The sequence below is a fragment of the Aphelocoma coerulescens genome, chromosome 19 (assembly GCF_041296385.1).
Source record: "Aphelocoma coerulescens isolate FSJ_1873_10779 chromosome 19, UR_Acoe_1.0, whole genome shotgun sequence".
Lineage (NCBI taxonomy): Eukaryota > Metazoa > Chordata > Aves > Passeriformes > Corvidae > Aphelocoma > Aphelocoma coerulescens.
The window spans coordinates 6,577,137-6,601,168 of NC_091032.1; the positions used below are offsets into that span (position 1 = coordinate 6,577,137).

A 24,032-nucleotide genomic window follows, 5' to 3' on the forward strand; every position below is an offset into this window, starting at 1 on the left:
TACTCCCATCCCGACTGAGCAACTGCATGGGAAGGGAAAAGCAGGTTCCTAGAGGTTCCTGCTGCCTCTGAACTTGAGGCATTTTCCCACCTCTTCCTCCTGAGAGGAAATCAGCAAGAGAGCAGCAGAGGGGGGTTGTCAGCTGTGAACTGGTCTTTAGGGATCCTTTTCTACCCCTAAAAGCAGACTGGCTGTTTAAACCTTTGAAACTCTAAATACGAGCATGTACTACCTGAGAGGAAGGAAGACACAAAATTAAAGATTCTGGTGACAGATGAACACTGCAGTGATTAAGTCTCTCTGTACAGGAATCCACTGGCTGTGGGACAGCAGGAGAGTCTCTCCCAAAGGCTGTTTTTGTCCATTAGCCAAGACAGCCCACAGCACTGCCACAGCTCTGCCTTGCAGAGCCAAAGGCAAAGAGGCTGCTCAGAGGAGTCTCCAGGGAAGAGGGAATAACTGAGATACTTCTTAATCAAGGAAAACATCCCGTGAGTTAGTTATGCCTTGTCATTTAAGCAAGACAAGGGGAAGGAGGAAGGTTGGAAACTTTCTTTGCTAGGGTTATCACAAAGCCAAATACTTCTGCCTCTGAGTCACCCTGAAGTCTGGAAATCCAGAGACAGCCAGAAGGGTCCCACACCATGGAGGCTGATGATCTTTGCAATCCTCAGAGCTGCTGAGAGCTGCTCTGGCTTTCCCACACGTCCATATGTTGTCATCTTACAGGGATTTCACTGACCTGCGCAGTCCTGCAGGGCCCTCCAGACCACAGGCTACCAAAAAAATCACAACCTGCCAAGCAGAGCAAGCACAAGAAGAAAGCCAAGCACTGCCTCACTGGCTGACAGCATTCCAGGTGAAAACAAGCATTCCTGTCAAGCTGAAACCACCAAGGAAATATGGATGCAGCCACAGTGTGAGCAGGGAAGAACCCTCCAGCAGCTGAGATGGAAATCCCTGCAGCAAAGCAAAGCCCTGGCGGGGGGAGGGCTCCCTTCAGCTCTCCTGTACCATCACAACACAGAGCCTGGTGCTCTGCACACACAGGACACCGTGACAGCACCTGCTCAGCACCATCTGTCACCCACTTTGTCCCCTCTGCACCCTCTTCTCTAAAAAAAAAAAACAAAAAAACAGGCTTTGTATCACAGCACAAAGCCCAGACAAGCTGTGTGACGAGCAGTGCAGCTCACAGGGTGCTCCAACCCTGGCTGAATCCCAAAAAGCAGCTGCACTGCAGGAAAGCTGAGCTCACATTCCTGTTCCCTAAAGGAAGAGCAGCTCCTTCTGAAGCAGCAAGAACTCTGGGCTGACTCCACACGGGAGGGAGCAACAAGCTGGGACCGGCTGGATGCAAAGGCATGGCCTTGGTTTAGGAAGGAAGACTGGTTGCAACTGGAAGGGCCAGTTTATTAGAGAAACCTCACATTGCAGAGAAGTCACAACACATTGGAAAGGGTCCAGGCCTGCTGAGGGGGAACCAGTCTTCTGCAGCAGCACAGATCTAAATCCCCCAAGCCCAGCAGGTGCCACAGAGGGAAGGGTTACCTGTAACACAGCTTATGTTTTACAAGCAGCCTGAGAGAGCCAGTAGTAAAGTTCCAAAAAAAGCCTCCCTGTCAGACAACAGTTAAAACAAAAATGGTTTAAAATGTTTAAAAGCTCCGTGTTCTTGGCTGCAGCATAAAGGGGAGGCAAAGGTCTACAACACACACAGGCCTCCGTGGGTCTGGGCACTCGCTCTGATCTACCAGTGAAGGCCGGAGGGAGGGGTCTTCTCATCTTTGTTGCTTTCCAGGGAAAAGGGTGGGATTCGGACATCAAAGTGGGAGCCATCAGGCCTCTCAAATCGAAAAGTGCCCCTGCAAAAATAATGGCAGAGATCACACTGAGGCCAGGGACAGACACACCTAGGAAGGATGAGCAAGAAGGTAAGACCTGAGCTCTTGCATATCCTCGGGGTCCATCTGCAAGGCTGGTCCAGCAGCAAGGACATGGCTCAGCTGCAGAACATCTGCTGCCAAGATGACTCACTTATGGAGGACTCCTGGGCAGTTTTACATCACATCACTGACACATTTCCTGCACAAAGCTGTGATGATTGCAGCCCACAGGAGTCAAGCACCCTCCACACACCTGCAGCAGTGTTTACCCAACTCCCACTCCCCAGGAGACAGAGCCATCTGAGCTACTTTTACAAGCTGGTTACACATAAATTCAGATTTGTATTTCTTAGCAGGAGCTCCACTGGTTGACTATGACATGAAGAAATCCCCCCATAGATGTAATTTAGAATAGCTTCAGCTTTGCATGTCAGAAATGAACCTGCCTGTCCTGGTACAACCATTTGTTTACTGCTCTCAACTACAGACAACTGTACTGCAGAACATGACATGGGCAAGAGGGTTGTGGAGATAAATTAACAGGTTCTCAGGACAAAGAAGACACAACTGAACACCAGAAATCAAGCTGAGCAGCTTTTGAGCTGCAGAACCTTTGTCTCTTTCTCTTCAGGATGTATGTAGAGAGGGAAGAACTACCAGACCATCTGGTTTTATCCCCCAGGGCATCCATTTGGGCAACTCAAAATGCTTCACATGGCAAACACAGTATTCCCTGTATGCAAAGAGCTGCTCTCCTGCTTTTCCCAACTCAAAGGCAGCTTAACTCTGAAGGAGATTTACTTAAAAAATGCAGGAAGACCTGTCATGCAGAAGGCAAGAGGTGGCTGTGCAATCCTTGTCCACACAGAGGTGGCACTAAATAAGCCAAAAGGCAAATAAAGGGAAACTACTTTAACCCTAAGGCACAGGAAAATAACAGCTCAGCTGGGCATTTCCCTCCCTGCACTTACAGAAGAGACTTAAACACCAGTTAGACTGAAGGCCTTATCTGGTCTAAACTGGGAAAACCCCTGCATGCCAATTCCTGACACAGGAGTGCACAGGGATGGAGTTAAAGCCCAATCCTCTCCCAAGAGAGGGACACCAGAGCACACACCCCTGCTGCTGAGGGAATGATCAGCACAAGGCCTTGGCTCTTGCACCAAGGACCAAAAGGGAGAACTGCTTCATGTCTTTAAATCCAGTCTAGCACAGACCACACCAGGAAGATACATTATCCTGGAACCTCTCCTGGTGCAGAGAACCAACAGATCATCTTAACACTAAGTGGGATACAGCTATAGAAAAGCTCACCAAATTTTAGCTACCATATATGCCCTTGTCCAGTCCACTTCCACCCAGCTTTCAGCCACAACCCCAGGCAGCAAACTGCACCCCAGCTTGCTGCTGGGGGATCCTACAGCCAAAACACTGTACAGCAGCAATAAGGGCTTCTTACCACATGTGACCACTGGATGCCTGCAGGGAGACGTGGCTGCTGTACTGAAATGCTGGCTGTTCTTTGGACAAAACTGGCTCCTGAGAAGACAAGAGACCACTGGGCATCAGCAATCTTAACATTCTACCCCAGAGAGGCATCAAGATGAAATTTACACAGCAGGGAAAAAAAAAAAGAAACAACCACAGACCCACAGCCCAGCACCACCGCCAATTACACAGCAAACTGAGTAGTGCCAGAATCCCGTTATTATTCCAGTTTTCCCATCACCAGTCATTTAGGATCATTCTCCAATGCTCAGTGTGAAGTTTCAGTTCATGCAAACAACAGATGAAAAGCTCACGTGGCTTTCTTCACTGCTGGTTTCCCACTCCATCTATTTCCAGTGCCCACTAAGCAATTTACTGGCCAATCCACCCAACCAAGCGAGAGGACTCCAGCAAAGGGCCATGCTTCCCTGAAAAAAAGCTGTGTAGTACCTACCCTTCCTACAACCCCACGGCCCCGGACTGTTTCCAAGGTGCCAGACAAGCTGAATATCCTCCAATGTCGCTCTCGGAGCTGCACCACTTCACTGTCCAGGTTCTCCAGGCGAATACAGTAGCGCCACTGGACAGAAGAAAGACTCTTATCAAGAACTGGAATCAGCTGCAACCAGTTGATAACCCACAGCTGATGCTGGGAAACAGTTTCCAGGCAAGGGCTACTCTCCCTCAGAGCTTATCACACAGCAGTGATGCCACAGCAAATAAACTCCTTCCCTTTAGCTGCTCCGTGACACAAAAGGCACTTACCCAGTAGACATGGGAATTCTGGGCTTCCTGTCAAGAGAAACAAAAGATTTTAGCAGCTGCCCTTGAACACGTGGTGCCAAAAACCTCTTCAGCTGTCAGCACAGCACCAGCACAGGGGCTCTCACTCCGTGCCAGGGTGACGCAGACAACTCACATGAGCACAGACAGCTGCTCTCCGAGGCCTTCCATCAGCAGAGCCTGGCATTGGCTGTGCTCTAAAGTAATCATGAGGTGGGAGATTTGCAAGGATCCCGTGACAACCCAGGGTTCATCTCCATGTTAATTATGCACTTTCTACAGATCTACAAACACCCCTTTCCTTGCCTTTGGGCACCTGTTTTAGGACAAACATCAGCTGGACTCCACAAAAGTTGCAAATCCTCACCAAAATGTGCACCTGCCACAGCTCAGGCTCCCCATCAGCCATGCTCAGAAATCAAACTGCTGTGGGAATTCCCAGCTCTCCCACTCAGGAGTCTGTTGGAGCCACATTATTTTGTATGGTCCACGTGGAGTTCTGTGCTATAAAGAGCACATGGTTATCAGCTAAACCCAGAAGGCTTTAGCCAAACCCTCTAAGCCAAACTAGAGGCAGGAAACAGGCAGGCAACCCCAGCTCATCACTGGGCAGGCTAACAGACGTGTCTGTTGTTACAGAGCAGATGGCCCCAGTGCCACCTCACGTGACTGAGGCAGTAACAGGACCAATTCACAAGCCTTCCTAAATATCTTGCTAGCACCGTTGTGCAGAACATTACAGGTTATTTCTCATCCTACTGATAACCAGCAAAAGCCAATATGCAGGAGCTGTTCTCCAAAAATACATGACAAAACAGTTTCATGTTTATACCCATGAGAGCGAAACTACAACTGTGGTTAAATGCCACTTCTTCAGTAAGCAGAAAGTACCTTCAGGCAGCAAACTGGTCTTACAAAAACATGCCAGTGAAGCAAATGGCAGAATGAACAGAGCAGCCCAGACTTACCCTCATGCCCATGTAGAAAGGGATGACGGTGACACGGATGTTCTCCGTGGTTTCTCGGTGCACATCCGACAGCTCCAGCCAGGGGTGGTTCTTCTCCTGCCACGCACACAGAGTGTCCCTTGCTACAAAAGGTGGGACTGTGGGGAGGGAAAGGTGAGGCTTCATGGGGAGAGGCAACACTGTAGCTGGAGTGCTCTTCCCTCAAAACAATTCCTTTCACATAATTAAAATCCAAAGGCAGCTTCACTGTAACAAACCCCAAGGTAGATGTGATTTTTATACCATATCCAAGATGATGGGGTTTGGGTACTTGTTCTAGAGCACTGCAAGCACGTGGCTCTGAAGAATTCCCTGTGAAGTCAGAATTTACCTTTTGTTTGGTCGTACATGAGGAACCTCTCAAAGAGCTCATGCTGGATGGGCACTTGATCAGTGGAGCTGTAGGGAAGGATGTCTTCATGGCTTACATAGTCTAAACCTGAAAAAGAAACCCAAAAGCCATTGAACTTCCCCAGCAAAGAGCAGCTCAGAAGTCTCCTGGCAGAAAAATTGATCACACTAGTGAGAAGTTAGGAAAAGGATCTTGGCAGCAGAAGCCAAAGCTAATATCACAACTGCAAGGAAGAATGGAGGAGACGTGCCAGGAATAACTCTTGGCAGTGTTCTCCTGTGAGATTTTTCATGGAATGACTCCTCTGATAAACACACACTGCCCTGCAAAGTGCCTGCACCGCCCCAAAAGCACTCTGGGCAGGAAATGCCCAGGACAGGAATAAATCCAGCTGTCCTGGTGACAAAGTAGAACAGCCCACATGCAGCTTGGTATGGGATCTGTGTCTCAAGAGCTCTGATTTAAATCAGACATGTCTGATCACAGAGTGCCCAGTTTCCAGCTATCCAAAGGGCTTCCTGTACTTTAGTCACTCTGTCGTCTCCAGCACAGCCCTAAGCTATGGACAGATCCACTACAGAATGTCCTGTAGGAACTGCTGCTTCTCTGGCAGGAGTTGACCACTGATGACTTTTCTGACCTCACCTCACAACAATCAGAGGCTGCAGGAGTTTTGCTCACCTGGGATGGCATAGAGGGCTCTGCTGTCATCATGATTTGCCAGGAACGTCACTGCCTCCGTCTGTGATCTCTGGGACTGAGAAACAGGGAGGTTTATGTCTTTCTGTGTGGATTGCTGCAGGACAGTTTCCAGTCATAGTTCAGTTCACTACTGGGGTTTATAAAGCACGTAATGTTTATTTCATTGAACCAATTCACCTCAGAACTTCCCTCTATTTAATTCCTCTAGGCAAACTCTCCACTCAAACAAGCAAGGAGCATTTTCAGTGCTGCAGCCCACATTCCCAATGACCTGCGTGCAACAGTGTAGGAACGGCACCAGGAAGGGGAAAGGAGGTTGGAAAGGGGAAACACGATCCAGAAAACAGTCACGTGACATTCCAGATCATCTTTCTCAGGGAAAAATATACCTTGAAGAATAAATTTATCCAAAAATCCTAACCAATCCAGTTAGCCATCCATTTTCTTTCAGTGCCTGTCCCTCTGAACCACTCATGTAGGAGAAGATGCTCAAGTTTCAATAGCAAGATTGCTCATTACTTACTATATGTGGACAATCCCGGGCATCTATTAACACCTGGTAGTAAGTGTGTGTTTTGCCCTTGACCTCCTTGGAACCATGGCCTGCCACATTCTCGCTCCTAAAGAGAAGAGCAGAACTCTGAGCTCAAGCACAGGATGGCAGCAAATTCTTGTTACCAGAACCAAGCACTCATAAACAGGTTTGTTTTTTTTTTTAATCACATTTCACAGCCTGTAATCATTTGGTTGCACCCAAACCCAAGCCCCATCAGCCACCCACACAATGACAGATGAGCTGAGATGCCCATGATGCCCATGAGGGGTGTTTGGCACAGGCACAACAGCTCAGAGGTTCTTCCTGCTGGATCTAACTCAAAAAGGGATTTTTGTAGAATACAAAGTGACAAGAGCATGATTTTTTAATTGATTTTTATTTCCTTCACACATGCACACTTTCACCCTTCATACTTCCATCCTGTCTCTAATTAACATAAAATTAATACTCAGTACTTAATAATGAAGCATCTCCTCTTTAAGCACCTCTCCCAGTTTATATTCACACAAACAGACCCATTGCCCTCCTTAAAAACACTTGTTTACCCCAAATAGGAAACTCACTACAAAACATAAATGTAACAGTATGACAACATGAACCAGAATGAATCCTCAAATCCTTACTTTTCTGTGACAGGAGAAGCCACATCCCGATCATAAAGCCTGGCTTGCCAGGGAAACAGGACTATTCCTCGATAGCCAAACACACTGTGAAGGAAGAGCTGGAAGGAACAAATAATTGCAGTTGAATCATTTTGCAAATCTGTTAACTGAGGTAAAACTACAAACATTTACAAAGGGTTTAATGTGTGGGATGGGGATACAGGGACAATCAGCACTGTGATTATCCAGAGCAGAAAGAAGGAACACAGTTTGGGATGAGAGGAGAAATCCATGTCATCCCTATCCTGTAGAAGGGAAGAACTAAACCAGTAATGCAGTAATAGAGCAGCAGAAAGGAGAGACTGCTCAGAAACAGATCTGAGAGCCTTAAGGACAGGAATTACAAGTGTAGCTGTTATTTCTCAAATTCAGTGGTTGTCTCTTTGAATTCCTGAGGGAGAAAACCCCAAAACAAGACCAGTAGAGTAAATGCCATTGTCCAGCAGTTGCGTTGTGCTGCAGATTCTTATCAACCTGCTATTGCCAGATGACTGACAAACTGCAGACACAGCACAGACAAGGAGCACTGAACTGTGAAGCTCCTGGCCTGCTGCTGCTGAGATTCTCCTTATGGGAAATCCTTTGGCTGCCCAATCCCTGTGGCACCAGCCTGCAGGGTCAGCTGTGACCCCCCCAGAACCACCTACCTGGCCTGTCTCATATTTGCCATGCTGCTTCGGGGCCTCAAACACCCCCACGGTCTCCAGCACTTTGCCCTCGGGACGGTTCCTTGGAGCAGAGAGGCAGCTTGGAGGTTTTGCAGGGCCTGAAGCAACCCCCAGGCCAGGGGGACACTGCTCCCCACCTTGTGCCTCCCTCGGGTACCCCACAAGAGCCCCACTATGCACTGGGCTGCCCAATCTCACTCCCTCCTCTGCCCTCCACCCTTTGCCAGTCCCCCCTTTCACAACTGCCCTGGATACCCTCACACAGCTGTCCCTTCAGCCCAATCCCCCATATCTCTGCCCTGACAACCCCCCCAACTCTTTCACAGTCTTCCCCCAGTCACTCACCACCCCCCAACCCACACTCCAACTCCTTCCCAATCACCCTCATCCCCAAACACCCTCTCACAACCTCCTAACTCCTTCCCGATTTTCCCCAACTACCCGCACCCCAAACACCTCCTGCAAGCCCTCACCCCCTCCCAATCACCCTCAAACACCCCCTCACCGCCTGTCTCCCCGAGCTCCCCAACAACCCCAACCCTGCGCCCTCCCCCCCCCCCCCCCCAACCCCTCACAGGCCTCACCGCGACGAGAGGTGCCGCCGCGGCGGCAACAGCAGCGGCAGCGGGAGCACCGCGGCTCCCCCGGGGCCCAGGGCCCTCAGGTGGCGGGCGGGGGGCGGCTCCCAGAGCGGGGGCGGCCCGCGGGCCCGGGCCCGGCCCAGCGCCGCCGCCACGTACCGCCGCGCCGCGCCGCCCGACATCCCACCGCCCGCGGCCCACAGTGCCCCGCGCGGCCCGCGCCGCTCCGCCCCGCCCCGCCCCCCCCGCGCGCGCCGCTCCGCCCCACCCCGCCGTCTCTATGGTTCCTCCCGCCCCCATCCCTCGGTCGCCCCGGCAACGCCGGCCGGGCCCAACATGGCGTCGTCGTTGCGAGCCGGGCCGCGGCTGCGGCGGGCGGTGCGGGCCGGAGAGCTGGCAGCGCTGCCCGCTGGGCTGCGGGATGAGCTGGAGGCGGCGCTGGCGGCGGATGGAGAGCTGGTGCCTTTCAGCCTGCTGCGGAGGCTGCACGCCGCGCTGAGGGAGGCAGGTAGGCCGCGCTGCGCCCGCGGGACGCCGTGGTCGCACCGTGACCGCCCCGACCGCGCCCTGACCGCCCCGTCCCCCGCCCGCAGGGTCCCCGCTGCACCTACACGAGCTGCTGGAAGGATGCGAGATCCACCTGCCCGAGGTGCCGGTGCCGCCGCGGGTAAGTGAGGGCCGGGCAGGAGTTGTGGGAGGAGGCGGCGGCGGCTGCCGGGCCTCACGGTGGGTCTGTGCCTTCCCCAGAACCCCGAGCTGGTGGCCCGGCTGGAGCGGATCAAGGCTAAGCTGGCACACGAGGAGTACCAGCGGATGACCCGCAACATCACCGGCCAGGTGAGGGGCTGCTGCGGTGCCTGCTGGCAGGATTCATCCCTCAAACACCTGAGAGCGAAGGAGATTTTCCCCTTTGAGGGAGTGCAGTGCAGAGGGGATGTGGCAGGCACTGGAGGTAAACACACCGGGGACAACAGATGCGGTGTTGAGGACAGAGGTAGGACAGGGTTAACAGGGTGGTGAATTAGACAATACCGAGTTTTGGGAACTGCTCACTGTGCCAAAGATCTCAGGTTCTGTTTTGGGAGACTGAGCACATGCCATAAATGTTTGACAGGGAGCATCTGTGCTGGTTAAATTTTTGTCATAGTTTTAAAATTGCCTCATTTGTGTCAAGGTAAAAGCTGAAAATACAAGATAACATGTGGGCACTCATTCTTTCCTGGGAGAGCTGGGATCTTCTGGCTGGGTGACTGCTCAGACAAGTCAGCATCCCTTCCTGCTGGCATTCTTTGTGATCCTATTCTGTCCTTCCACACTGTACCTGGCATCCATGTGCACATTAACTCTAATGGGAAGATCTGCTTTGCTCTCTGCTGAGCTTGACCACTCCAGGTTTGACCTGGTCTAGTGAAAGGTGTCCCTGCTCATGGCAGGGATGGTCTTTGAGGTCCCTTCCAAGACAAACTATGCTGTGATCTATAATCTGGGATGGTTTTACCAGAGCTTGTGCAAAATCTCAGAGAAGCCTGTGTGCTGTGAAACTGCTGCTCCCCCACAGCCCAGCCACCCAGTGCCAGGGCTCCCCAAAGCCTCAGTCTTGGGGACAGGACAGGGCATTGACATTGCTTTTATTCTGCACATACAGTAATAATGTTATTATTAACATTAAAATACAAGCGATCACAAGCTGTTTCAATCCCTTCTTTCAGGAGATGAATGGGCCATTGGCTGAATTTGGGAGGCAAGGTGAGTGTCTTCCTGTCCTGCTGGCACGTGCCAGGTCAGGCATGGGAATTGTTCCATCTCGAGCTGGTAACAGCCCTTCCCTCTCGGAATATCTCACCAGAAGGTTTTCATGCACTAAAGTGTTCCTTGAATGAAGGAGCCTCTTGGTCATTCTTACCAATATTCCTGGAGGCACCAAGCATGTGACTCCTCCAGGATTACACATCCCAGCTGAGGTAGCCCCAAACCAGCTCTGTAGCACAATCACACCTTGTCCCCAGCCCTACTCCCCAACCTTATGTAAAATCAATCACTTTACCCCTCTCTCCACCAGTTCGCTCCGTGAAAGCCGTTGTCATCACCATCTTCAACTTCATTGTCACCGTGGTGGCCGCCTTTGCCTGCACGTACCTGGGCAGCCAGTACGTCTTCGCAGAGACGGCGGCGGTGAGCAAGGCCCCGGAGCCCCCTGGCAGCCCCTCTGTGCTGGCCAGGCCGCACACCCAGGGTCACCCCTCTCTCTTTTGTGTCCCCAGCGTGTCCTGTCAGCCGTCATTGTGGCCTCAGTGGTGGGCTTGGCCGAGCTGTACGTGATGGTGCGGACCCTCGAAGGGGACCTTGGGAAGTTATGACCATGAACTGCAGGCTTCGTGCTGGAGGCTTTTTGTCCTCCCCAGGAGCTGCTAATTTGGGACAGGTTTTCTCCCGTCTGTACCTGTTCCTGCTGTGGGAAGACTGCTGCACTCCTCAGGCTCGTCCTTTGCTTCCCGCTCCTGAAATGAATCATGGGTTGGAAATCCCAGAGCTGTGGAATGGGAGAGGGAATGGCTGTGGACTCTGACCACTCCAGCAGGGAGAGAGGCATCAGTTCCTGCCATCCCTGTTCTGGGAAGTTCCTATCCTTTTATTCTGGAAATAAATAACACTGTGTGTTCATAACCTTCTTCCTGCATGTCAGGAGATGTCTCTTGGTGTGAGAAACATTGATGTGGCATCTAACACACCGCAGAGATGTGAATCTTCCCTCTCCCTCTGCATCCTGCATCCTGCTCCATCTCCTGTCCAAACCTTCCTCTGCCTGCACAGTGAGGGATGCGTGGTGCTCCCAACCCCCTGCCATAGGGTGCCCAGATTCTGGACATAGGGAGGGAACACCCCTCAACATTGAGCCCAGGGGTTTCTCAGGTGCCATGGGGCAGAGAGCAGAGCCGGCTCGGTGCACCCACAGCGGGGAGGGGACACCCACATCAGTGGGACCCGGACACCTGCTGGGTGGGCGCTCTGCCAGGGCTGGACACAGTGATTAATGCTCTGATGGCAGCTAAGCCCCTCTGGAAACACGGTTTAATATCCGACCCAGGGAGATCTGCCGGCACCTGCGAACGTGCCTGCGGATTAGGGGCGGCCGCGCCACAATCATCCGTGGATACGGCCTCAGATTAAGGTATTTTTTCCAAAAGATTAGTCGGTATTAGGGGGGTGATGGGGAGCTGCCCCTGCTGCGGCCGCACCGGCATTTAGGATATTGGATGACATCTTCGGAGCCTTCGGGACCGGCAGTAATTCCACACCCTAATGAAATCGTGGCGCTAATCCGGGGGGGGGCCGCGGTTCCAGGGGGGTCCCTAGAACACGGGGGTCCTTGCCACGGCTACGGTTCGCCCAGGTTGGTGATGGCCGCGCTGTAGATGAGGTCGGAGATGGAGCCCAGCGAGGTGGGGAGGCCCCGAGCGGGGCTGTGGGATCCCGGCGGCGGCATGGCAGGGGCCGGGCCCGGGGTGCTGCTGTCGGGGGGTGCCGCGGGGGGACCCCGCTCCCCGGGCGGCGGCAGCGGCGGTAGCGGCGGCGGCTCGGGCTTGGCGCTGCGGATCCTGCGGGCGCGGCGGTTCTGGAACCACACCTGGGACGGGCGAGGGGAACGGTGAGACACCGACAGCGCCCCGACGGGGTGGCCCCGCGGAGGACAAGGAGCCCCGGCCCCGAGAGGGAAGGAGGAAGGGATGGAGGGGAGGATCCCGCCTGCGCTCACCTGGATCTTGGCCTCGGGCAGCTGGGTGAGCTCGGCCAGGCGCTCTCGGGTGGCGATGTCCGGGTAGGGCACGGCGGCGAAGGCCCGCTCCAGCTCGGACAGCTGCCCCCGGCTGAACGTGGTCCGCCGCCGCTTCCGCGGCCCCCCCGGGCAGGGACAGGGGCAGGGGCACGGCCTCGGGACGCCGCATCCCCCCGCCGCCCGCCCACCGCCCGGCCCGCCCGCCCCGTCGGGGAAGCGGAGCAGCGGCTGCGGGGCGCGGGAGGTGCCCGGGGCCGCGCTCATCCTGCCCGGCTCCCCGGTCCTGCCGCCGCCCCGGCTTTTATCCCCCCCGGGTCCCCCCCGGCGGGCTGGGACCGCCCCGAGCGGGCGGTGCTGTCCCCCCCCAGCCCTTCCCAAGGGCTCTCGGGGCCGGTCCCAGCTCCGCGCCCCCCATGGTAGCGCCCCGACAGTCCCGACTGACTCGGGGAGGATCTCCCCCAGCATCCCCGAGGACCAGGACCCCCACCAGCTGCTCGTACAGGTCTCCCCCGCGCCACCGTCGGGGCACGGTGGGGCCCGTGAGGATCCCAGGGCTCGGGTACCCACCTGCCACCCGCCCCCTGCGTCCCCTGCCCCGGCTCCCCGCCCTCCCCCGCTCGCCCCCCGCCGTGCGACCGCCGCTCTCCCGCAGGGCTGGCACCGGTCAATGTTTAACCGGAGCGGTGGTACCGGTTGTGCGGGGCAGCCGGGGCCGGCTGGCGGTGGCTCCCGCGGGACCAGCCGGGCGCTGCGGGCACCCCGAGCACAGGGTGCTGAGGGGCGCATGGAACAAGAGGGGGAGCGGGGCGGGGACCCCCAGCCGGACCCCCGGGCCAGAACACTCCCACGGGGCCAGGAGAGACCGTAAGTTGTCGGGGAGACGGAGGAGACAGAGGCCAGCCCGTCCTGGAGCAGCCGGACTTGGGCAGTGACTGCCCGACTGATACAGGCAGCGGGGGGCGGCACCCCAAAAAGGCTGGGGGGGACAGGACCGTCCTTCTGCGGCGACATGGCGGGGACACTGAGCTCTGTCCCCCGCCAGGCCCCAGGGCACAGTGGAGGTGGGAGCACAGCATGACCAAGGGTCCCTCTACCCCAGCCCCCGGGGTGCCCGCGGGCAGCCCCCCCAGCTGGGGGGCACCCACCACCCTGCTGCCCTCTGTTCCCCAAAGGAGCCCTGGAGAAGAACGGGAGGGCCCCGTGCAGGGCAGAGAGACGCGCCTGAGAGTGGTGCTAAGGTAAGAGGAGGCGAAAGGGCTCAGGGACGCGGCAGGAACCTCCCTGCCTGGGACAAGGTCACAGCAGGGCTCCCCAGGGTCCCCATGTAGCGACACCTCTGTGTCCCTGTCCACCCCCACCATTAGGGTCCGGCCACTGACCTGCACAGAGACGCGGCGAGGTGACCGGCAAGTTGTGCACAGCCTCGGTGACGGCGCCGTCCACGTAAGTGTCACCTCCCCGCCGGGGTGTGGGCAGGGGGAAGGGGTGCGGCACCCCCTGAGCCGCCGCTGTCCCCACGGCCAGGTAAGCGCGGCCAGGCACGATGCCACCTTTGGCTTCAGCGCCGTGTTCGACGCCGGCGCCTCGCAGGAGGCTGTGTTCGAAGGCAGCGGGATGAGGCAGCTGGTGGAGCTGGCCATAGACGGGTGAGTCCCGGAGAGCTCCCCGCGGACCCCAACCCCTCATCCACCCCACGCCGGGCCTTTCCGGCGCGTTTGCACTGCCGGGGCTGTGTCGGGAGGTGGCATTCCTGTGCCACCGCCTGGGGCCGTGCCTGACGCTCCGCATCCTCCCCAGCTTCTCCTGCACCGTCTTTGCCTTCGGGCAGACCGGCTCGGGGAAGACCTACACCCTGATGGGACCCCTCGCCCAGGTACAACGCTGTCCCCTCCATTTGACCTGATCCTGGTGGTGGGATGGGCTCTTCCCTCCCGGTCGTAGGCTCTGGGAGCAGGTGTGTGCCCGATGCGCCCGCTCACCGTGCTGGCATCTCCGCAGAGCGAGACCCAGCCGGCATCCCCGACCCTGCTGGGGCTGATGCAGAGGTCCTTCACCTGCCTCCTGGAGCAGAGCCGGAGCCGTGGCTCTGACCTGGCTCTCAGTGCTTCCTACCTGGAGATCTACAACGAACAGGTAAGTGCCTGCCCAGCCGCCCAGTCCGGGCCTGCTGGCACCCTGTGCCCCGCTCCCCCGGTGCCTTCCCTCTGCCATATCCCCAGGTCCGGGACCTGCTGAGCCCGGGGCCACCGTGTGCCCTGCCGCTGCGGTGGAGCAAAACCCGAGGCTTCTACGTGGAGAACCAGCTCAGTGTGGAATTCGAGAGCCTGGAGGCCATCGTCAGCCTGCTCCTGCAAGGTGCTGAGCCACGGGCACAGGGCTGGGACATGTGCAGGGGCTGCTAGACCCGGTATGGGAGATTCAGCCCCCCGCAGACCGTCCCTAGGGCTAGTGGGGCGCTGATGGCAGCCAAAACCAGCAGCTTCCCGTTCTGCTGCAGAGCCAAGGCCGGCTCGCGTCTGGCAGGGGGTGGTGGGCAGTGGATGCTGTGGGGTGTGGGGCAGGGATTTGGGGTGTCATGCAATCAGTTCTTCCCCCGGCAGGATCCCAGAGGCGCCGGACCTCGGCACATGCCCTCAACAGGCACTCGAGCCGCAGCCACGCCCTTCTGACCATCCACGTCCGCACCCGAGCCGTGAGCGCACATCCTGCTCCAGGGGAGGGCTGGGGGGGTTCGGGGCTCATCGCGGGGCTGCAAACAGGTCATGCTCTCCTCAAGGGTACATTGGTGGGGCTGGAGTGAGCAGCAGGGAGTCCCATTCAAGACCCAGCGGTCGGGACACTGCTGTGGGCCGTGGGGAAGGGGTGACGGGGGCCAAAGCATCACCTCCCCAACACGGGTCCCCCAGGCCAGCGCCTGCCCCAGCAAGCAGGGCACGCTGTGCTTCGTGGACCTGGCTGGCAGCGAGCGGGTGAAGGAGACCGGCTCCAGCGGGGAGCTCTCCGTGGAGGCCAACAGCATCAACCGCAGCCTCCTGGCGCTGGGTAAGAGCTGGGGGACCCGCCCTGGGAGCCCTGTTGGCCCCCACCAGAGCCCTGTCACACCCTTTGTGGCTCATCTTCCGGCAGGACACTGCATCTCCCTATTGGCCAAACCCCGAGGGAAGAGAACACACATCCCCTACCGGGACAGCAAGCTCACCCGGCTGCTGGCCCGCTCCCTGGGCGGCTCGGGCATCACCCTGATGGTAAAACCATGGAGGAAGCTGGGCAGGGGTCTCACCCCGTGGAGGGGAGGGCTGGAAAAGGATGGTGACCCTCTGGATGACAGCTCACCCGCATCTCTTCCTTGTTGGCAGGTCGCCTGCATCTCCCCGTCCTCACGATGCCTCTCAGAGACACTGAGCACGCTGCATTACGCCAGCCGTGCCCGGAGGGTCACCACCAGACCCTTGGCCAACAGGGTATCACAGACAGGGAACTCCTCTGAGCCCCTCTGCCCCCTGCTGGGACCCCCCGGACCCACCCCTTTATCCACCCACCCCTCCCAGGTGTCCCGGGAGAAGCTGCTGCAAACCTTGGAGCAAGAAATCCATGCCCTGCAGCTGGAAAACCTCTCCCTGCGCCAGCAGCTGTGCCTGCCCAGGGTGCCAGTGAGGAGCATGGAGGTCCCAGGGAACCCTCCAAAAGCATGGTCGGGCTTGGGAGGCAGGTACGGCCCCGCAGGGCAGCTCCCACCCGAGGGAACCCCAGCCTGGCCCAGCCTCTACGGTCTCCTGCGGGACTTCGTGGTGGAGAACGAGCAGATGAGGTATGGGAGGACTGTGTGGGACCCCTGAACAGGGGATCAAGGGGCTGGCAGGGCAGCCAGAGCCCCTGGCTGGGCAGCACCCTGCACCAACCAGCCTCCCTCAGGGACTCCGTGGGGCTGGGCAGGGCTCCGAGATTCTCTGGAGGCTGCCAGTGCCCTTCCCTGCTTCCTCACTGCTCCCCAGGCAGCCCCGTCTGTCCCTAGAGCCCAGTGGTGACATCCCAGTTGGCCCATCCCACAGAGCCACTCGCGGCTCCTGTAACAGCCAGCCCCTGCTCCGGAGTGCCCGCACCCCCCATGTCCACCCTGGCCACTTGGCAAGGCACTGGCGGCCTGACACGACACCCACCTCTGTCCCCCAGCTGCCGGTGAGAGTGGGGGGCCTGGGGTCTGCAGTCATCCTGCCCACGGCAGGGTGAGGATGCACAGACCACCCACTCTCTCTTGCAGAAGCTCCCTCCTGCCTCCAGCCGTCCCAGCTGCCCAGGGTACCCACAGTGCTGCCCCAGGCCAGCTGATGTCACCATGTCCCAGGTACAGCCCCAGGGGTCTCTTTGGAGGAGGTGGCACAGGTGTGGCACGAGGCACAGCCACCATGACCACTCTGCTCACCCCCAGGTGCTGCCAGTGCCCCCCATGCCACAGCCAGTCCCCCCCGAGGGAAGTGCTGGTGTTCTGCCACCTGGACAGGAGGACATGGCACTGGCCGGCTCCCAGCAGCCCCACAGGCACTCCCAGCTGCACCAGAGGAAGCGGTGAGAGCCATTCCTTGGGCATCAGCTGCAGCTCAGGAATTCCCTGGAGTTTCAGGGAGTGGTGGGACAGTAGGTCAGGGTTTATTCATCTGTTCTCACGGCAGGAGTCGTGACAGGAGCAGGAGCTTGTCTCAGCAGCACCTGCTCCACCGGGAGCTGCCAGACCCTGAGCGCGTTCCCAGCCCCGAGGGGAGGGTCATCCCTTCGGCACCGCCATGGCCAGGATTGCCGGAGCCCAGAGGTGAGTGGGGCAGTGGTGGGAGACCAGGCAGGGCCTTGGATGGGCACCCATCCCCAGCACAGCCACTCACACGTGGGGCTGTGCACTGGCCCTGGGGGAGATGGAGACCTGACCCTGCTGCTCCCCGCTGGCAGCTGCCGGCACCGTCCCTCTCCTCCAGTGGGAAGAGGCACTGGACTGGCTGGCGGAGCAGATCTGAGCTGCCACAGGCACACCATGGATGGGGCCAGCATCGGGGACGTGGCACGGACTGGGGGGACAACCACAGCCCTCGGGGACACGGGATCTTGGACTGCGAGGACTGCGCAGACCATGGAACAGACAGTTGGATGGACAGACAGACAGAGCTCTCCAGCCTGCATGGCTCTCACAGTTTATTTCTGTCTAGCTGAGGCTGTGCTGCTGGTGGCTCTGGGGATCCCATCAGGTGCTCTCCTCCCCGGGCTGGGGGCAGTCCAGCCAGTACTGGGCGATGGAGCGGGGATAGCGTGGCCGCACCAGGTCCACGCGCTTGGTGCGCAGGTTGACACGGTAGTACTTGTCTGGGGGGAAAGGGGACACGGCTGTCAGGACTGTGACAGCTCTGGGGAGCTGCCAGCCCTCACTGCCAGCACCTTCCCACTGCATCCCAGAGCTCGGGGACATTGCAGAGAGAGAGGAGCCCTCCCCATGCCCCAGCAGCCCTGGTCCCACATCATTCCTGGATCCTGCTGGGCCAGACTCACCTCCAACAAAGAAGTAGACACTCTGGAGCATCTCACACGTGGAGCCCGACAGCCCATCGCTTTCAACACCTGCTGAGTCGGGGTCATTTTGCAGCCAGCTCCACAATCCCAAATTCAGTGACCGGTGGTGGTTGTACCTCTTGCGCTGGCGGCGAGACTTCCTCCTGCGGGGCTGCTGGGAGGCCACGTAGAGCCGGCCGGCCATGGCAGCGTCCAGCCGGCTGGGCACCCCCCGCCAGTCCCGGCTGATGTACCACGGGCCGTTCGCCCCGGCTGGAAAAGGAGCAGAGGGCGAGTGAGAGGGGCAGCAGTGTGTGGGGTGAGCTGAGCCCCCAGCACCTGCTCTGAGACCCACAGGAATGCTCCAAAGGATCCCAGCCTGGATGGGATGTGTGACAGTGACACAGGCCAGGCAGAGCCAGGAGCAGCCCTCCACCCCACTTTTGGCTGGGATCAGCTTTGTGCTGCTGAGCCCCCCCTTCTCCTCCTCTCCATCTTTCATTCCCCTTGCCCAGGGCTGGGGTTTTCCTGTGGCATCTCCAGCTGCAGTGATAATAAACAGTCCCCAGCAGCGACACTGTGGTGTGAGGTGGCTGGTGATGGGCTCAGTAATGTGCGTGAGATTTGGGATTCTGTGGGAGGTGCAGCTGTGGCCTAGGGGGTTCCTGTGCATGGCCTGGGCAGGACACGATGGCTCCAGACATTGCTCCCTCTCTCCTCCCTGGGTGTCTGCATCCTTCATGCCCTGTCAGTGCCCGCTGTATTGGCACCCTCCAGCCCTTTCCCCCGGGGGGCTGGCCCAGCCCTTACGCATCCTGCTGCCGAAGAGGAGCTGGAAAACATCCTCCCAGCTGTCCCGGTTCATGAAGGCGTAGTGCTTGAACACCGTGGAGGGGGAGGACTTCTCGCAGTCGGCCTGCGTGGGCTGCTGGGCAAAGTCGTAGGACCAGTAGTACTTGTCTAGGAGAGGATGAGCAGGGCGTTAGTGGGGGACAAGCACTGCAGGGGGAGAAGCAGAGGGGTGTCCTGCCTGTGCCCAGTGGTGCCAGGCTCTGCCAGGTGGAGAGGGGCTGCCCCTCTTACCCTTGAAGAAATAGACTCTCTCATTGCCATGGTAGCTGTGGGCGGGGAGGGCGAACGCCGCATCCACGTTGTTCGGGATGCCCTCAAAGCCCTCGGAGATGTCCCGTGGGTACCCAGGGTCCAGGGCTCCGTCATCAAAGCGCCAGTACTGGGTGCCCTGGGGGGTGGGGGACAGAGAGGGGTTACGGGTGCAACATCCCCCAGCCATGTGTCTGCCAGGAGGAGCGAGTGGATGCTGGGGAGCCCCATCAGGAGGCTGTGGCTGTTTGGGGTCCCAGAACAGCCACGGCGATTTGGGGGTATCTGGCAACCACTGTGTGTGTGGGGGTGCATGGGAGGTGCCAGAAGGGGATATAGGGTGGGTTGTGCTGGCCACCCTGGGAGTACCCCTGCAGCTCACCTTGAAGAGGTAAGTCTTGCCCTGGCAGTTGATGCGTGTGAAGGCTGCATCGATGGGGCCCTCGATGCCCCAGACGTCACTGATGAGCTTGGGGTAGCCAGGCTTCACGCTGCTCTTGTCCAGCTCGTAGAAGTACTTCCCTGGGGAGAGAGGAGAGGTGGGGGCAGCAGGAGAGACTGCAGACACCAGCATGGGGTGACAGCGTGGCAGCATGTCCCACGTGCCTGGGGAAGGTCCCCGAAGTACCTCGGAAAGCGTAAAGGGAACCGTTCTTCAGGTCGGTGAAGGCATCAAAAGGTTTCCCACTGCACAGCTCCTCAGGCTCCTCAGGCCCGTCTGGGGTGGTGCCAGGCAGCTCTGGCAGTGTCTCCTCAGGGTTTGGCTTGCTCTCTGGTGTGGTCTCCACCAGCACTGGGACCGTGGGCAGCTCTGTGGGGTCTGCCACAGGCACCTCGTCCGTGACAAATTCAACAGTGAGGTTGTAGTCCAGGTAATCGTCCTCCGGCAAGGCAAAGACGTCTCCCCGGGTCACTGCAGGAGGGAGCAGGTTGGTTTCCACTGGGTTTGGGTACAGGAGATGCTCCCTCCCAGGCAGTGCAGAATTATAAAATCATGGAATCGTTAAGGTTGGAAAAGCCCTCCAAGATCACCAAGTCCAATTTAACCCAGCACTGCCAACACTAAACCATGTCCCCAAGTGCCACAAGGACACTTTTTCCAGAACACTTCCAGGGATGGTGATTCCACCTGGGCAGCCTATTCCAATGCCTGACCACCCTTTCAGTGAATACATTTTTCTTACTGTCCAATCTACCCAAATAGCACAGATCCCACACTGCAGATGGCAATGAGCCAGCTCCCAAAAACCCCTTGTGCTGCAGCAAATCCTGGTGCTGACTTCACCCTGCAGGCACGGGTGGGTGCAGAGCTGCCCCAGCACAGACCCTCTGAGCCCCACAGTGTGGGGCACCCACAGCCACCCCATTCCCTGGCCAGGAGGGTGGCCATGGGGACTGTACCTTTGGCTTTGCAGACGGTGGAGTAGTCGCTGCAGCAGCTCTGGTAGTACACACAGAGGGTGTCACATTGGCACTTGTGCCCTGCATTGAAGCCTTCTTCGCAGCGGCCCTCGCAGGAGTCTGCAAAAGCCACCCCACAGCTCAGGAGGAGTAATGTAGGGTGGGGCACTGGGGCCTGTGCTTCCCCCCCAGCCCAGCTTCAGGAGTGAAAATAAACTTAGGGATACCCTAGTTGGGGGTACCCCACCTCTTCATGGTCAACTCCATCACCAGGGGTTTCAGAGGCTCCTTGCCCTGCTCCCACCCAGGTCCTGCTGGGATGGGAGCCACAGGCTGGGCTGTGCCATGGTCCCAGCTCCGTGCTGGCAGCCCAACTGTGGGATGGGCAGGGATTTGCCAAGGCACCATTGACACCCATGTGCTGCCCACTTGTTCTCCCCATCCTGCAGGGAACAGCCAACGTGGCCACGGCCACCAGCCGCTCCATCCCCACCCTGCCCAGGCTGCCCAGCCCCTCCATCAGCCCAGGAGCTGCTCTTGCTCCATCCCCAAAGCACCTGGTGTGGAGTTGGCTGGCTAAAGCTCACCTTCTGCGGCACGGGTGGTGGCGAGCAGGGCCAGCACAAGGGCAGGGAAGAGCAGCCTCATCCTGTGTGTCCGGGAGCGCAGCCCTCCTGCAACTGTGTGGGCTGGAGCACAGCAGAGCCCCAGCATCCACTGTTTGCTCAGCCTGCCCCGGCAGGAGAAAGCAAACAGCCCAAGGTCAGAACAGGGGAAAAGGGGCAGAGATGATCTCCCACCCAGCTTTCCCCACAGTCCTGGTGTGTTTGGGGGGGACAGGACTCCCCACGCTCAGAGGCAGCTCCTCCCCAGCCCTGGTGCAGGTCGGGCACTGTTCAGAGAGTGGGGAGGGACAGCAGGCCAGAGCCAGGAACCAGTTTTGAGGTCCTGCCACACTCATTTCATAACATCCCTCATGGTGTAAAAGCTCCCAGCCTGGCCGTGGCAAGACAAAAACCCAAATGAGGTGGGATGGGGGAGCGATGCTCAGAGGATAAAGGCAAAAGCCCCGGGCTTACACTTGCCCAAAATGTCACCATTTTGGAGGGCTTATTCTCGGAATTTCAGCTTTCTCAATGTCAAGGCTGGGAACAGACCTGGGGAGCCCCAAGGCACGGTGGTTTGGGATGGGGAAGGTGCCACCTCTGTGCGCGGGGACCAGAGGCCAGAGGTGAGTGGCCAGGGGCAGGAGCCCTCTGCACTTTCACTGCAGAAGGCAAACAAAAGCCTGTGTATTTTGCTCCCATCATTCCCCTTCCAACCAATCTTTTCAGTTACTAATTAATGTCGACTCAGCTCTTTTGGCAGTTCCTGATAAACTCTGGGATGTTTATTTAATCCGGGGCAAGGAGCAAATGCAGATGACGCTGCAGCAATCCTGCCTCTTCTGTCTCTGCCGGGACAGGAGCTCCATGGGATCTGTCCCAGCCCTTGGGCAGGAGCGGTGCAGCTTTGGGCTTTAAGTGATGCAAGATTTTGGGGGAGAGAAACCCGAGCAGGGTGCCCACTTCCCCAGGGGTCTTTCCTCTGCCAGCTCAGACACAGGCAGTTCCTGCCATCGTCTGCTCCGGGCATCTTGCTGGAAAGAGCTTTATTTGGTTTTGAGACAGGCATTTCCACCTGGAAGCCCTGGGGAGCTGAGGGCGGCTACCAGACACGGGCTTGTGGGGCAGAACTTCTGCAGCCCTCACCCCACTCCTTTGTCCCCTGGCCTCAGCTATGGCAGGGCTGGCATTGTCCCCAAGTGCCAGCACTATGGCTTCATCCCATCCCTGTTGAACCAATCCTGGGGGACAACAGCCCTGGGAGGGTTCAGGCTTGCGGGAGGCTCTGGGGGAGAAGAGCTGGGCATTATTTGAGCTGCTTTGGCTGATCAGCTAAGACAAAGCTCCCTCCTGCTGCTCCAGGCTCCCAACCAGCGGCCACAGACCCATGAAGGCTCAGTGAGCCCTTCTCTGCCAGGAGGAGGTCCCAGGAGAAGGGTTGGTTGGATAAAGTGGCCCCGGGGAGATCCTGCAGCCAAGGGCTGAGCAGAGCCAGTGGGGAGAACTCGGGAAATGGGGCTGATCCCCCAGGACAAGCCTGGGAACCGCTGCAATTCCAGAGCCCAGGCTGCTGGGTCTGAAAATCCCTCCCAAAAAGCAAAGCAAAGCAAAGCAAAACTTAAAGCAAAGTAAAGCAAAGCTCTCTGGGCCAGTCAGGACAAGCCCAAGGGAATGGTTTGAATTCTGCTGCCCCCGGGCAGCGAACCCCTCTGCTGCTTTGCACTGCGACGGCCCGTATGGTTACCCCTGATTAACAATCATTTATCAGGAAAATCCTTACTGGTTCTGTGCCGAGCTTCTCCCGCAGTTTTGTGCTGCTCGGGATGCCTTGTTTGCCGAGCTTCCCTGTGGGATGATGTCTCTTTCCTCTGTCTGTCCCTTCGTAGCGGATTCAGAGAGGATTAAGAGCGACTCTGTCACATCCAAACATCAACCTGAATTTAAGGCTCAGGCTGACCTGGCAACAACCTGGTTTTGGAGCCAAGGATTTAAGCTGCTCCTCCCAGCACATCCGAGAAATGCCCAAAGCATTTAAGCATTTCTGCCCTGAGCACGTCTGGCCTGGAAAAAAGAAAACAAAAGAGACCCAGGCTGCCTCTGCTCTTTCTTTTATCATGCAAATCCCGAGCCCACCCAGAAGAGCTGCTCTGAATTTCCACCAAGCAGTGGGTATTTTCCCCCTGCTGATACCAAACGGGTTCAAAACCGTGTGCCAGGGTGGCCACAACCTCACCGTGACCACCACGGTGCCCGGTCCCCTTTGCCTCCACCCTGTGCCCCCTCGCTGGTCACAGAGGGTCCTGAAGAGATGTGTTGCAAAATCAGCGTGGGGGTCCCTGCCTGCCATGGAAGCGACATCGCAGCAGCAGCTCGGGCACAATGGGGGGATTTTGGCCCTGGGGACAGCTGGACAAGCCCCAGCTCAGGAGGGACAAGGGAGGGCTGTGGAACAGAATGGTTTGAGTTGAAAAGGAAGGACTGTCTAGTTCCAGTTCCTGCCATGGGCAGGGACACCTTCCACTAGACCAGGTTGCTCCAAGCCCCGTCCAACCTGGCCTTGGACACTTTCAGGGTTGGGACATCCACAGCTTCCCTGAACAAGTACCTCGCAAGTAAAAATGCTCTCCTAATATCTAATCGAAATCCCTCATCTTTTATTTTATAACCGTTCCCCTTTGTCTTATCGCTATCTATTCACGTAAAAAGCCACTTTCCCTTTTTTTTTTTTTTTTAAGAGCCCTATTTAAGCACTGAAAGGCCACAACCACAGAATCACAGAATTTAGGTTGGAAAACCCCTCCAAGACCGACTCCAGCCGTCATCCCGGCACTGCCAAGCCCACCACCGAACCATGTCCCCAGGAGCCACATCCACGCTTCTGTTAGATCCTTCCGGGGCTGGTGGCAGGAGGGGTCTGGGGGGATCTGCAGCGGGAG

The 24,032-nt window shown here is 57.6% G+C and overlaps 5 protein-coding genes across 6 annotated transcripts; 2 read left to right on the top strand and 3 right to left on the bottom strand.

Moving 5' to 3' along the window:
- Nucleotides 1-1,392: 1,392 nt before the first annotated feature.
- Nucleotides 1,393-8,875, bottom strand: POLDIP2 (DNA polymerase delta interacting protein 2). Its single transcript, XM_069033265.1, has 11 exons — nucleotides 8,689-8,875; nucleotides 8,084-8,165; nucleotides 7,398-7,495; nucleotides 6,742-6,838; nucleotides 6,198-6,273; nucleotides 5,496-5,603; nucleotides 5,126-5,262; nucleotides 4,140-4,166; nucleotides 3,829-3,954; nucleotides 3,346-3,425; nucleotides 1,393-1,865 (listed from the first exon to the last, which is right to left on the bottom strand). Exons 1-11 carry the CDS (start codon nucleotides 8,865-8,867, stop codon nucleotides 1,751-1,753), a joined length of 1,125 nt encoding a protein of 374 aa, XP_068889366.1. The 5' UTR covers nucleotides 8,868-8,875; the 3' UTR covers nucleotides 1,393-1,750.
- A 113-nt stretch (nucleotides 8,876-8,988) lies between these two features.
- TMEM199 (transmembrane protein 199) lies at nucleotides 8,989-11,354 on the top strand. Its single transcript, XM_069033036.1, has 6 exons — nucleotides 8,989-9,193; nucleotides 9,279-9,352; nucleotides 9,433-9,522; nucleotides 10,395-10,431; nucleotides 10,745-10,857; nucleotides 10,947-11,354. Exons 1-6 carry the CDS (start codon nucleotides 9,022-9,024, stop codon nucleotides 11,040-11,042), a joined length of 582 nt encoding a protein of 193 aa, XP_068889137.1. The 5' UTR covers nucleotides 8,989-9,021; the 3' UTR covers nucleotides 11,043-11,354.
- A 526-nt stretch (nucleotides 11,355-11,880) lies between these two features.
- On the bottom strand, nucleotides 11,881-12,795 carry SEBOX (SEBOX homeobox). Its single transcript, XM_069033037.1, has 2 exons — nucleotides 12,440-12,795; nucleotides 11,881-12,310 (listed from the first exon to the last, which is right to left on the bottom strand). The coding sequence occupies exons 1-2, from the start codon at nucleotides 12,722-12,724 to the stop codon at nucleotides 12,062-12,064; spliced, it is 534 nt and encodes a 177-aa protein (XP_068889138.1). The 5' UTR covers nucleotides 12,725-12,795; the 3' UTR covers nucleotides 11,881-12,061.
- Nucleotides 12,796-13,101: 306 nt separating this feature from the next.
- KIF12 (kinesin family member 12) lies at nucleotides 13,102-17,656 on the top strand. 2 transcript variants are annotated; one of them, XM_069033034.1, is made up of 17 exons: nucleotides 13,102-13,324; nucleotides 13,633-13,698; nucleotides 13,825-13,903; nucleotides 13,985-14,106; nucleotides 14,258-14,333; nucleotides 14,459-14,593; nucleotides 14,680-14,815; nucleotides 15,061-15,152; nucleotides 15,367-15,502; nucleotides 15,587-15,705; nucleotides 15,817-15,921; nucleotides 16,009-16,268; nucleotides 16,453-16,636; nucleotides 16,719-16,802; nucleotides 16,887-17,023; nucleotides 17,128-17,264; nucleotides 17,399-17,548. In XM_069033034.1, exons 1-17 carry the CDS (start codon nucleotides 13,128-13,130, stop codon nucleotides 17,461-17,463), a joined length of 2,130 nt encoding a protein of 709 aa, XP_068889135.1. In that variant the 5' UTR covers nucleotides 13,102-13,127; the 3' UTR covers nucleotides 17,464-17,548. The 2 variants fall into 2 exon arrangements, with proteins under 2 accessions (XP_068889135.1, XP_068889133.1); XM_069033032.1 differs by lacking the exon at nucleotides 16,453-16,636 and having other exon boundaries at nucleotides 17,399-17,656.
- On the bottom strand, nucleotides 17,622-21,331 carry VTN (vitronectin). The gene is made up of 8 exons (XM_069033035.1): nucleotides 21,079-21,331; nucleotides 20,492-20,611; nucleotides 19,719-20,003; nucleotides 19,473-19,612; nucleotides 19,073-19,229; nucleotides 18,800-18,949; nucleotides 17,990-18,262; nucleotides 17,622-17,806 (listed from the first exon to the last, which is right to left on the bottom strand). The coding sequence occupies exons 1-8, from the start codon at nucleotides 21,203-21,205 to the stop codon at nucleotides 17,688-17,690; spliced, it is 1,371 nt and encodes a 456-aa protein (XP_068889136.1). The 5' UTR covers nucleotides 21,206-21,331; the 3' UTR covers nucleotides 17,622-17,687.
- Between the last annotated feature and the right edge of the window lie 2,701 nt (nucleotides 21,332-24,032).

Bases quoted from the DNA above. Each gene is read 5' to 3' on its own strand.
- POLDIP2 (XM_069033265.1), bottom strand. From the start codon at position 8,867: ATGTCGGGCGGCGCGGCGCGGCGGTACGTGGCGGCGGCGCTGGGCCGG. The intron at 6,274-6,741 runs GTAAGTAATGAG...CCTGTTTCTCAG, and splicing joins CCCGGGATTGTCCACATATA to TCCCAGAGATCACAGACGGA. The intron at 3,955-4,139 runs GTAAGTGCCTTT...TCTTCTGTCCAG, and splicing joins AGAATTCCCATGTCTACTGG to TGGCGCTACTGTATTCGCCT.
- TMEM199 (XM_069033036.1), top strand. From the start codon at position 9,022: ATGGCGTCGTCGTTGCGAGCCGGGCCGCGGCTGCGGCGGGCGGTGCGG. The intron at 9,353-9,432 runs GTAAGTGAGGGC...TGCCTTCCCCAG, and splicing joins AGGTGCCGGTGCCGCCGCGG to AACCCCGAGCTGGTGGCCCG. The intron at 9,523-10,394 runs GTGAGGGGCTGC...CCCTTCTTTCAG, and splicing joins CCCGCAACATCACCGGCCAG to GAGATGAATGGGCCATTGGC.
- SEBOX (XM_069033037.1), bottom strand. From the start codon at position 12,724: ATGAGCGCGGCCCCGGGCACCTCCCGCGCCCCGCAGCCGCTGCTCCGC. The intron at 12,311-12,439 runs GTGAGCGCAGGC...CGCCCGTCCCAG, and splicing joins TGCCCGAGGCCAAGATCCAG to GTGTGGTTCCAGAACCGCCG.
- KIF12 (XM_069033032.1), top strand. From the start codon at position 13,128: ATGTTTAACCGGAGCGGTGGTACCGGTTGTGCGGGGCAGCCGGGGCCG. The intron at 14,334-14,458 runs GTACAACGCTGT...GCATCTCCGCAG, and splicing joins TGATGGGACCCCTCGCCCAG to AGCGAGACCCAGCCGGCATC. The intron at 15,922-16,008 runs GTATCACAGACA...CACCCCTCCCAG, and splicing joins CCAGACCCTTGGCCAACAGG to GTGTCCCGGGAGAAGCTGCT.
- VTN (XM_069033035.1), bottom strand. From the start codon at position 21,205: ATGCTGGGGCTCTGCTGTGCTCCAGCCCACACAGTTGCAGGAGGGCTG. The intron at 19,230-19,472 runs GTGAGCTGCAGG...CCCACCCCCCAG, and splicing joins GCAAGACTTACCTCTTCAAG to GGCACCCAGTACTGGCGCTT. The intron at 18,263-18,799 runs GTAAGGGCTGGG...CTCCTTTTCCAG, and splicing joins CCTCTTCGGCAGCAGGATGC to CCGGGGCGAACGGCCCGTGG.